The 12,648-nt window shown below is 41.2% G+C and overlaps 1 protein-coding gene across 2 annotated transcripts in view; it reads right to left on the bottom strand.

The window, feature by feature from the left end:
* The window catches only part of PHEX (phosphate regulating endopeptidase X-linked), a 100,881-nt gene that overhangs the window by 34,195 nt on the left and 54,038 nt on the right, over positions 1–12,648 (bottom strand). For both annotated transcript variants that reach the window (XM_075033453.1, XM_075033454.1), the window contains exons 13-14: positions 3,415–3,492; positions 1,718–1,821 (exon numbers count right to left, since the gene is read on the bottom strand). In XM_075033453.1, the coding sequence (XP_074889554.1) occupies positions 1,718–1,821; positions 3,415–3,492 (182 nt within the window). The remainder of the gene's footprint in view (positions 1–1,717; positions 1,822–3,414; positions 3,493–12,648) is intronic.

Raw genomic sequence — 12,648 nt, 5'->3', positions numbered from 1 at the left:
GGCAAGTACTGATATTTTTTAAGGCCAGATTTGACATGCCTCAGACTGGTGGGTGGGCGTTATTGGTTATTTACAATAAATTAAATTTATTGTAAATAAATTATTAATTTATAAAATAAATAAAAAAAAAATTACTGGAGGTGGCAATGACTCTCTGTGCCTTGGTAGCCCTCAGCAGACACAGCAAAAGCGGACAGCGTGACACTGCTTTCAGAGCCCTTCTCCATCACCAAGCAGGTGCAAAGGCAGAATAATTTCCCAGCGGTAATCCAGGGGGATTACCCCCAGCCCCGCAGAAGGCAGAGCATATCGCTGTGCTGGTAAAGGTGAGACCCCCAAAATCAAACTGGGATCCTCCAGGCCAGAGTGTGCCCCGCGGGATGACAAGAAAAGCAAGACAAAGGTGATGAGGGGGCTGCTGTTAGCTGCTCCTTGAAATAAGGTGGTAAAGGCAAGCATGAGAAAGTGTTCGACCTTGTAGTGGGCAATCGGGTAAAAACTTCATTTTTTTAAGCATGCCCATGAGACAGTTCTCAGGCCACAACCCTTGAAGTGTACAGACGGGGATTACCTGCCGATGAATTTCCTTACAGGGGCGATTTTCCCATCGTGCCAAGAACCTACGTGCTCTGCGTTAGTGCTGCCCCGATGCTGGCGATGAGGAGGAGGTTGCTAATCACCATTGCTATGGAGAGGCAAGAGTTATTTCCCTGCTCGCATGGAAGCTGTAGGTCTGAAGAGAACACGCTGTCGTGATCTAGCCCTGGCAGCCGGGGCTGCAGGAAAGCCCGTAAAATCATCCCCCGAGATTAACCATCGCAATGTCAGAGAAAGGTGGGACAAGAAGGTAAAATTCGAATTAAAATTAAGCTATAAACAACCCCTGGAAAATATGGGGTGAAATCACAACACTCTAGCGAGGAAGAGCCCGTGCTTGTCCTGCCGACAGCCTCTACCTGCCTCACAGGCAGCATAGAGCCACCCCCGAAACAAGATACGGTGCCGTTTGAGTAGGAATTTCTGGAGCCCTAAGGAAGTACCACTACAGGAGCCAAGCAGCAGCAGTGATTTCAAAGTCGCTGCGAAGAAGGAGTCATTTTTAAGTAGCATGATTAGGCTAATTAAGTTCTGTTTAGGTTTTAATTTGCATTTTAAGGATTTGATTACCCACCAGTAAGAAAAGAGACTGATTCTCTCATGTATTTTATGACAGTATGTGACACATTCTGCACTCTCTTGTTTACAAATAAATAAAAATAATCTATGTAAATTAAATTATGTTTTATTCCATATCATTGCTATCAACGGCAGGTAACTAACAATGCTGATTGCTATTACTAATAATAACATTATCTCTTACTAATGGTTCCATTCTTAGAAAAATTATTTCTTAAATCCCTGCTGTACCATTCCAAATTCTAACTGTGACCAAGAGACATAATCCATTTTTAATTGCGATTCAATTACCCCTTTTTTCATTAAACTAAGTTTAAGCTGCAAGCATATGACTACTGTGCATTAGAACAGGGATACCTAACACTTACAAAAAAAATATCCACAGGAGTTTCTGAATAACTGGGGGGTTTACCCATAGGCTTTTTGTATCATAATACGTAGCTGTGTATATAATTCTATTAAAACATAAATTGTATAAATTAAATAATAGAAATTAAAATATTCTTAGAACATTGTGTGTGTTTCCCTTTGGTCTACTCACTCTGTTTTTGGAACTTCTTTTCTAAGCCAGTAGAAATCAGACTGGGCTGCGTATTTGCGAGTTTGCAACACGTTGCCAAAATAGTCACTTTCTGTAAACTTCAGCTGTACGGACAAAACACAGATATTTTTAAAGCATGTCCAAGGAAACAGAAGATGACATAAAACAATCAGAACTTTTATTTTAACAAGATAATCACCTAATTTTTTAGCCATTATCAAAGCAAGTAACACCTTCACACTTGGCAGGAAGAACAAGTATTTTGTGAGCTTAGTTAAAAACCAGTGGCTGGACAGATCTACGCAGGGGACTGGAACGTGGGAAAAGCTCTTCCCTGCGCAGAGAGGAGCTGAGGAAATCTGAAGTACCCAGGGAAGAATTGCAGACTGCACATTCCTACAGCTATGATTAAGACAGCCTCTTTTCCAGAAGGAAATAGGTCTACTTTTATTTTTAGAAGTGCATTTCAAAACCACTTTCAAAAACATAACAAAGCCCTCCCTTTTCAGTTTGTTTTGCATTTTATTACAAATACTTCATGCTATGTGCCCTACAAGGGTTCTGCTGCTGCTTTCTTACTGTTTCTCACATTAAATGTTTACAGACATAGGGCTCCATGCTTCCATAAACCTCCAAATCTAATAGCAACTAACCATGCAAGAAAAAGTTAATATTTTATAACTCCAGATGATATCCCTGTCGCCAGTTTCAAGCAATCCTAAGACTTGTGAGGAAGTTGCACTTCAGGTGTAAACTATGGTTTTGCAACTGTGATTAGCAAATGTTTTTCTCTAGACATTACCACTTCTCTGGGCAAATAATTCCATATGCTGAGTGATAAAGTTGGTTCCATCCTCCGTTTCATTACACTGCCTTCACAGCACCATCGCATCCTACTCGTTCCAGGAACAAGGACTAGGCCGGCAGAGTTGGTTCTTCAAAGTTTTCCCAAGAAATTATGCCTATGTTTAGTGTTTGTTCATGTTCCCTGGCAAAGATGACTATCACTCTTGTATTTTACTGGTTCAGGATTGAATTTGTGGTTGTACTTTGCCTGTGACTTTCAGTAATACAATTCATCGCATGCATGCCACACTTTGGAAAATGGTAAAATCTATTATTCTTCATCATCTGCCTTCCTGCCTTAGTTAGGCTGAACAGATCCTGGGTCAGGAAGGAGTGCCCCCCCAGTATCCTTGTCCAGCAGCCAGCACAGTAGGCCTATACATTGGTTATATGTGATTATAAGCAACAATCATAAATAAAATTCATAGCCTGGAGAGATGAGGAGAGCCTATATAGGGCATCATAAATTTTGATATTCTGAGGAAAAATGCATTAGTATTTTTGAAGACCATTACGTTGAGGAGAAATGCTTTTGTTTTGTTTCATTTTTATAACTAAATGCAATGACAGTGTATGTTTAACCTTTAATATCCTTAATAGCAGGAAGGTTCTTGGCACCCAGGAACATTTTACTCCCAGCAGGCCTCATGGTCATCTCGCTTAGCCACACCGGCATTGACAATTTAGACATGAGAGCTAGCATACTTAATTCAACATCTAAAAATAACCAGGCAAGCAGAACTCCAGATGCGTGCCAAACAAAAGAGGAGCTTTGATTTTAGACAGCAGCAAAACAGAGCAAAGAATGGCTGCAATATGTAAAAGAAGAAAGCTGCAAGTCTGACACTTACTGTTTTGATGTCTTCATTAATATATGTGTCATTCATTATAAACTGAGGGTAACCCACTTTTGCCATAACTGCTTTTGCCTTTGAAAAAGAAAAAAAGAAATAAAGCGTTGGCAGATATAACCATTTCTCAGCGTGTGGCTTCCCCACCCCCACCCATTTTATTTCCACTTTTTGTCATTATTCCTCTCTGAAGGCATCCTAATTTAACTTCAAACCAACTTGCCTACAAGGTAAACTCAGTGCCGCAAATGAGCTTCGCATCACGACGTGGAGGGTCCACGTTCTGTTGTCAGATTATCACAGTGGGTCTGTTGTTGCCTGTAGAGCTTTTGCAGACTTACAGCAATGTGTTTGAATGCAAAATCTTAACAGCTGATTTCTCCTACTGGTTTTTTTGTGTTAATCAGATGGTCGAATGCCTGTTTTTACAGTGTTTTCCAAAAGACCCCAGGAAACGGCCCGTTTCACTATAGCACAGTAGCTGGTACACATCCAACTATTACAATGGATTTGATACACAGATATGGAAGAATCTGGGTCCCAGCAAGTGCGGACTGGTGTGTTTCCACCGAGGGTCACTTCCATTTACACCTGAGGATGGGTGCACACTTTTCTGAAGGACACTGTACTTTCCTAAAACCGCAGGGCTAATCTTTGTTCTGTTCTCCACTTTCGTCCCTCTACTTTGCAGTCTTTGCCCTCTCCCTAATGTCAAGAAAGGTGTTAAAATAAGATGCTTCACTTTTTGTTAACTTCGGGGTTTTCCCTCTTTCTGTCATGACTTGATCCCAGTGTTTATGCACAATCTGTGTAAACACTCTTGTGTGAAGTGATAGTAGCTGTAGATGAGTATTCCCATTTGGTAAATCATGTTGTAAGTATATAAACAACCTTAGTAATGTCCTCATAAAAACACAAGCAGGCCACCCAACATCTCTGTGGAAACAACACGTTTCCAGAAGAAAAGCAGAAGGATACAAATGGATAAGGTGGCATACCAAGAAGTGAAATATGACAAGTCCACAGAATGAATTAAAGCCATAGTGGACTAGGGTTTCACTTTGTATATTTTCAGAATGCTGAACATAATTTCTCCTTAAGTCTTTGGAATTCCCTCCACCCCTCAAAAAACGCTCTTCTGGAAATTGGTCTTCGAACTCAGATGTCTAAACTCAAATGAATATTGCAAGATATGAAGTGCAATAAATGGATTGGCCTTTAAACCAACTGCAGCCATACCAACCCTGCATTCTGCTCTCTGCGAGCAGAGCCGGGACCTCTCTGGGGTCCACCGACCTCGATTTCCCTCTTGCTGCAGCGGGTGACTGTTCAAGGGAAGATTCCACCTCCTCCCCAATGAAATCCTTGCCCCCTTCTCCCCCTCCACAGTGTCTCAATACAACAGGGCCTCCTATAAGAGTAAGGATTAGAAACATCTGTTCCACGACTGTAAGAAGGAAGCTGATGGAGGACTGCCCCCGTTTAACCAAAATTATTTTGTGTGCTCTTCCACTTTTCAAGAAGAAAGGCCTCTTTGCTTCTTCAAATTCCTTCCATTTCTCAATCTCATTTCCAACCCAAAGTCATAATCCTCCATTTGTGACATCACATTTAATTGTGTTTGAGATAATTAAGATGTCACAAACAGAAGATTACAACTTCAGGTAGGAAATTAGCAGCAGGAGCAGATGATCTCTTAAGCAAGAAAGATCCCATTGTCATGCAAATATACCTAGTGATAAAAAAAAAAAAAAAAATCAATGGAAGACAAATGCTGAAGAGGAAATATGAAATGAGCCAAATTAACTCTTAGCAGAATGTCTTCTCAGTTTTCCAGAAGGTAGAGCAGCCTTTCAAGATATTATAAATGCCTAGAGGGGGATAAAAAGCGGGGGGGGGGGGGGGGGGGGGGGCACAATTCATCTGCAAGTTTGTATATAATCAAGAGCATCTTTGTTTTTTTCCTGGTGGTGTTGTCAGGTCCAGCTGACTGAACTTTGCAAGGAACTGGAAAATTTTCTTTTCCATGTCCAATGTTTTAATCCTAGTTGAAACTAGTCTAGAGAAAGCAGAGAGCAAAACTCATCAGTTTTAGTTTCTACTATGTCAGCTGCTTAAACAAGTTCAGTGATTCTCAAATGTTCTGCACGTGTTCCAGAGTACCCATCTGAATCACTCACAATAGCCTCTGTCTTGGATCTACTTAATTGAGCCCCTGAGTGTTTTGATTAAAGAGATTTAATTTAAAAACTAACTTATATGATGAAGAGTAAACCCTTTAAGAACAATTTATAGTGCAACCTGCAAAAAATCAAGTGGCTTTTAAAGAAAAAGTAAGGATTAACTGTGTCAGTACAATGGAATTTCACTAATGATTTAGCCAGTACAATGTTGATCAAAATTTGTTGATCTTGTTTTGGCACATAAAAGAACATTTTTGGGTTTGAGCTATATTATATCCTTTAAAAACACTCTTAATTTCTAGACCGTCTTCCAAATAAAAGCAAACAAATTCACGCCTTATTGGCTGTAAACGCAGAGGACTATGACACCAGCCTAATCTAGGAGCACTTTGCTGAAAGAAGCAGAGATGGGCCCTGCCCTCAAACCCATGGCGCTAGTTGTCTGGTTGTGACCACAGTATGTCCATCTCCACTTCACCGCATGGACATTCTGGGGTCTTTGTGGAATATCTGCCACATCCGCCTCAGCCTCTTCTTCCAGAGGAGCCCACTGAGAGCAGCGGCTTGGAACTGCCAGGGTTTGGCCCTATTAGACCCCACTCCTTAACCGAACATCTCTAAGGGTGAGGATGATTCCTCCAGGCTCCTTAATAGCAGGTCTGACGTAGGCCACCAAATATTGGAGATAATCATATAATATCATAAATAATAATATAATTAATATTTAACATTAATTTTTTATTTTAGAGACACTTAAACCCTTTGCTCTTGTCATGGCCCTGCTGCATTAGCAGAGGAAGATGGGAAGAGTTCTCTCAACCAGACCACCTCAGGAGGGCTGGGCTCACTTGTCAGGTCACACGTACTCTTGCTTTGTGACTTTCACGATTGATGTCGTGAGATTAAGATTTCCAAGCACAAGGAAAAAATGGTCAGACACTACTGAGATATATAAAACCCTGGTAAATAACAGAGTTTGTCTCAAAGAGATTTTTGAAAGTAAACTCAAAGGTAATGCTGTTCCTAGTACTTTGATGTTTTATCAATGGCTAAAGCTGTCTGTATTTTGTGAGATAGATACATATATATAAGGGGAAAAGGTTATTTTATTGCATTTGTTACCGAAAAGTTCTTACCACAATACGTGTGGTTTAGAAGACTGAGCAAATAAGACAGACAACTATATACTACTCTGTAATGACTAGACTCAAAGGTAGACCTTACTAGCACTGTAATTCTGATGCCTTCTTAAATGTTCCACCAGTCACGTAGGATAACAAAAATTCAGAAAAGTACACACATTGTTACTACACCACCAAGTTACTTTGCTATTAGAAAATGTAAGTACATGTTTAAACCACATTACAAAGCTTCTAGACCAGCTAAAATGACCAATGAACAACATCCTTTAGGAGCCTTTTTGAGAACATCTAGAGCAAGAGCTGATGGAGAGCAAACAGGTACAAGGTTGCCACATGCAATCCATGCCTCGCTATACAGGTTCTCCCAGAAAAGGGATGTGTCTCAAATTGGTTCTAATGGTATCTATAGGTTCCCTGATGCCGCCAGTGAAGGACACGTGGCTTGGTTTCCTGTAGCCAAAGCAAAACCCGTGAGAGGACATATCAGAAGCCCTCTCAAGTCCCTGGGAGTCCCTCCAGCTGGGATTCCTCCCAGGGGCTCTGCATCAGGTCCAAGCCTGTCCAGCTGAGCCCAGCACACAGCCCAGCTTATTTACACAACAGGCAAGTTAGAAAGCAGGTTTCTGAATTTCAGTTTTGGAATTCTCTTGCTTCCTCGGCTTTCTTTTCTGTTCACTTGAGTAATATTTAACAGCAGTTTGAAGACTCCTTATTCATACAGCACAGGAAAGTGGAAAACTCTTCTGTGACTGGTTTGCTCTTTGATAATGAAGTCAGTATTTTCCCCTTGATAAGATTAAAAGTATGTTTAAGAGACCAGCCTTCCAGGAGGCATGCACACACATACGGGGAAAGCAAATTAAATGTGACAAATGTACAGGAACCAGCCATGTGGTAATTGCACATGAATCCGCGGTAAACGCACCATGCACAACTTTTTATGGTTTAAAAGCTCATCTAATTCCTTTCTCTAATTTGCATATTAAATAACCACGTGCACAGGAAGAAAAGGGGCAACGGGGTATTTCCCCCAGCTATTGTTAAGTACTCAGCCTACCTTAGGCTGTTCGGTAAATTAAGAAAAGTCATCACCGCAGGCTCCCTCTCCTGCCACTGAAAGCAAGAGGCTGTTGCAGGGGGTGACGCAGAGAAGCAGCAGGCTTTAGAGTAAATCGTGATGACTGTTTTCTATCCCAGCAGGCTCTGAGGCAGAGGACCCGGGCTGGGACTGCTCCCTCCGCCACCAGTTACACATGGAAGTTTCCCCACTGACTTCAACGCAGTCGGGATTTTATCATCGGTGTGTCTTTCTGTCACGATGAGAGCGTTGTAACTTAGTTTACTACAGAGACAAAATAATAAACGATCTTTCACTCTTGACTTAACAACTTGCCAACGTGGGAACGCGCACACGTGTTTCAGTGCTACAAAGCATCCCAGTTTCCAGCCTAGTCAAATTCTCACCTGACAACCAAACTTGCCACATGAAGCTTCTGAGAGCCTTTTTTGCCCATCAGAGTACGCTTTGGATATTTTGTAGGCCTGCTAGCAACACCAAGTACTGACATATTGTACTTACTGTAAAAAAAAACAAAACAAAACACATATCTCACCCTTGACAAAGTTTTATGAGTCTGACACAGATCTGTATAGCAACTTGACTCACAACAACTTTGTGGAGATCATTTTCAAGCTTCTAAAAATATAAAAAATTAATACAATTACAGTTCACTGAAAAATTAGCATGAAATACATTCTGAAAGCTAAAATCATTCACGGCAAAGTAATGTTCCATTTAATTAAAAAGATTAATTCAGCTTTTATGTACGTGTCTGGTCTTTTCATTTTTCATTGAAAACAGATGATTCAGGAGCCATCTGGTAAAACTGCTGCATAAATATCACTGCACCTCTCCAGGTTTTGCGTATAGAAAAACTAGGAAAAATAGAGTGATGGATCTTGGTAAAACACAGAAAAGTTCCATCACAGGGCTAAAGCCCAATCCTACAGATATCAGTAGGAAGCAATCCACTGATTTGAGTGGGAGATGGACTGGGCCCACCTTAATGATGTATATTATTTATTGTGCAGGGGTCACATGAAATGTCCAGGATTTGCACATCATCAACTGCAATCAAAAGCAAAGTGGCAACTCAAACACAATCACTTGGCCTGAAACAATAATTTTTCAGAGTACTTGATCTGCAGTGAACTGGCTGTAATCCACACTCCAGAATGTAGCTAATCACCAAACTATTTATTTTTAAACTTTGGCTTTAACTTTCCTCTTATATTTGCATATCACAACAATACAAACTGTGTAGACTTTTCAAGATTTTCAGAGCTAGTGTTTCATATAATAACAACTCACATACCACCACCTCACACTGCACCATAACCCTCCGCTCCATATTTCAAGAATTGTTTTTAATGATCTAAATTAATTGATTATGAAATGGAAAATACAGTTATTGTTCCATTCTTGTAATAGCTTGAGGACAGGGGGGGTAAAAAAAAAAAGTGACTTAGGTGAATAATCACACCCATCAAGTACACATAAAATTTTTGCCCACACCCGCAGCCACCAAAGGTGGCCTCAGCTCCTTGCCGCATCTTTCTGGGACACTGCTTCGCTCACTAACATAGCAGAAATCTATCCAAGTTTTTCCCCACCTAATTTTCCACCAGATCAGTGAGCTGAACCACTCACTACACAGAGGGACCCAGCAAGCGCTGGAATTAGCACAAGACAAGTGCTGGGAACACATAATGTGGCAAAGCGGAGAAGGAACAGCGAACGGGTTAGGTGTTACATCGGTTGACCTCTTCCTCTGAATCGTCTTTTGAACCCAAAGCCTCACTCAAAGAAAACATCCTGACGAGAAAACATTACCTAGTACACTTAGAAATACCACGCCATACATTACCATCCTAGGAAATGGAGGGGAAAAGGGACACAAAATTTTCTAAGCAAACTGTTGGTTTGTATTATACATTCAGTCTTAATATCCACCATCTAGCAAGACAATATCATTATTACTAATCATAAAGTTGCAGTCACCCAAAAGTTTAGTAGGATTGCCATGCACAGAAGAGTCAGAAAAAACAACAATGTACATGAGAGTGTCACTCTTTCCTGTCCCAAATCCCTTTTGCTTCTGGCTCTCTGGAAGACAAAGACTCAGTCATTGGTTCAAAGCACTGTGATGATGATTTCACTGGAATTAAATTTTTGGTTTTAACTAATCCTGCATTAAATTTATTTATTTATTTAGCAATAGAACGGAACTAAATCACAGAAAACATGAAAGAGTTTTACTTCTATAAAAATACAAATTCACTGTGATATTTTCACAAGCCTAACTCCTTAGTTCAATGCAGCAGTATAATTAATAGACCTACTCATATTTTCTCCTACCAGCTTGGTTCCAAACTCATTCTGCTGCCAGCTTTGCTTTAATTTTGCTAAGAAAAAGAATTCCTTTGTCCATTTTATTTTAATTCCATTTTCCATTTGTAGCCTCTGTGTGACAAGTACCACGATTCCATTATTTTATACATAGAATATTATAGATGACAGACATAAATGCTGTCTTTCATGAACAGAACCACAGCTCTGTAAATTAAATACATTTCTTTGTGGCACACAGTAAATATCTTCCTCTCTGATTATTCAATACATAAATGCACTTATACAGCAGACCAGCACAACTGAGTACCTGGCAAAAGAGAAGCGAGAAGCAAGTGTTGTGGTCTGAAGGCTCAGACCGTCATTAGCATCATGCCGGTACATACGTGCCCCATGGTATATGCTGCTAAGCTGCCTTTCACTGGGCTCTAATAACTCATGCACCTGAGTTAAGCTTGGACACATCCTTAGCACTGTAGAAGACTGTACCTCCTCATGCCTTTATTTTCAGACAATGCTCTATGTTTTCCAATACAACTGTCTCTTAAAACAAACAAACAAAAAAACCCCAAACCCCAAACACACACCCCCCAATTCAAAATTCTGTTTATCTGTCTTTCTGAAATTACATCAGATGCCCTGACCAAACAAATTTTGCATGAGAATCCTAAGGATTTGCAATGACACAAAGAAAAAAACAGCTTTGACCAGGCTTTGGCACGTTAGTGAGCTGCAGAAATTATTACATTGCATTTTTTGTAGAAACCCCTTCCTGGACTCATTTCGCTGCTCACCGCCGGAGCTCCTCATCAGTCAACCCGTGCTTACAGTGCCATGCCGCCTCTTGCTAGAAACACACCCACCTTGCTGCAAAATCTTTTCTGCTGTTTTTAGTTTAGCTCTGGGAAAACAGCAGGTTTAACAAAACCACTGCGCTGACAAAATAAAAGCCCCCAAGGACCCAAAAAGCCCAGTGTGCCGAAGAGATCTCGGGCATCGACCACTGGGAGCGGGGCAGCCCCCGGGACCGGGAGGGGGCAAAGAAGCTCTGTCCCCATCACAGCTGGATGGGATCTGAGTTACCACAGCATTTCTTTTGGCAGTTTTATGCAAAACTCTGAATAACCTGTTCCAGAGAGGGACAACTTCTGACCTTAGCCTCTGCTTGCATCAGTTTATATTCATTTAACATTTTCAAGGTTATCTTTGCTTCAGCAAAGGTTGCAGAGCAACTTTTTTTTTTTTTTTTTATGAATAGGATGTGAAAATTCTCTTTTCATTTCTAGCCACAAGTGAGCACCAGACCCAGTCAAGATACAGCAGAGACCAGACATGGCAGAGACTTGTTCTTGCACTACTCTAAAACTGAAATGGGACTGAGGACTAAACACTAGCATCACTCAGCTCAGGACTTCTCTGGGGAGAAATTCCTTTTGCTTGAACAGGGACCCCGACCAGCAGTGTACCAGTAAGCATGTCACCGTCAGTTGTCCCATAATATATGGGAGGAAAGCAGATGCATACACAGACAAAAAAATAGGCTGCAGAATATAGAAAAACCATATGCAGGAAACACTCTATTCTCTGCTCAAGACCAAATCCCTCTCTTTTCTAAATATTTACATATTTTCATTTTAAAATACATTTTATGTACACATTTATTTTTGCATTGATGGAACTCACCACTTACCCAGAAAACTGAGCGCAAGAGACCTCACAGCTCCCTCGTGAAGGAGGGCAGCTGAGGAAGCCTTTACCCTTAGGCATAGCGTCCCACCTTCTGAAAGGCCACCAAATTAGCAAATTCCCGAGTCTGACGACCTCCCTGTGGCAAAGCTCCTCTAAAAGTAAACTCCAGCAATACCAGTAGCTGAAGCCATTTGAATATTTCACAACTTTGCTTCGGGCCTCCGTGACTAGAACAATACCTGCGCAAGTAGATGCCTGCGGATGCCCACGCAGAGAGTGGGTGTCCCGTACCGCAATATCTGTTACCGTCGAGCTGGGGGACCACAACCTCTTTGTAACCGTGCCTCTACAGAAGGCAGTTTTACTTGGTAAAACAGCAAAGATAAAGAAAGTTAAAGCTGAAACTGTCTGAGGCTTCCAAGGGTGGTGGAGGACTTCCTGCCCTTTGGAAGAATTAATCTGTCTTTTAGCATACCAACGCTTCCATGCTGCATTTCTGCCACAAAAGCTTCAGACTGACCCTGGGCCCTGAGCATCTGCAGGTGTGTCCATCCATCTGTCTCCCTCTTTCTATTTGAAGCATGAGATTTGTCACAAATGTTTTGATGTCACGCACCCATTCTGGCCTTATGGATTCATGGTGGAGCCTGAAAAATGACAGCTGTGAGATCAGGGTTAAATACAATTTCCTCTCCCTTCACCTGTTTCCCACTATCTGTTTGCACGGTGCTCAGGTTATTAATGGAACTGACATCCCTGCACAACTGAGTGAGCAGTAGCAGCAGCCAGATAACAAGGGAGAGGCTGACAG

This window comes from Buteo buteo, chromosome 8 (genome assembly GCF_964188355.1).
Source record: "Buteo buteo chromosome 8, bButBut1.hap1.1, whole genome shotgun sequence".
Classification (NCBI taxonomy): domain Eukaryota; kingdom Metazoa; phylum Chordata; class Aves; order Accipitriformes; family Accipitridae; genus Buteo; species Buteo buteo.
Note: the sequence above shows the minus strand (reverse complement) of the source record. Positions and strands in the feature narration are given on the sequence as shown.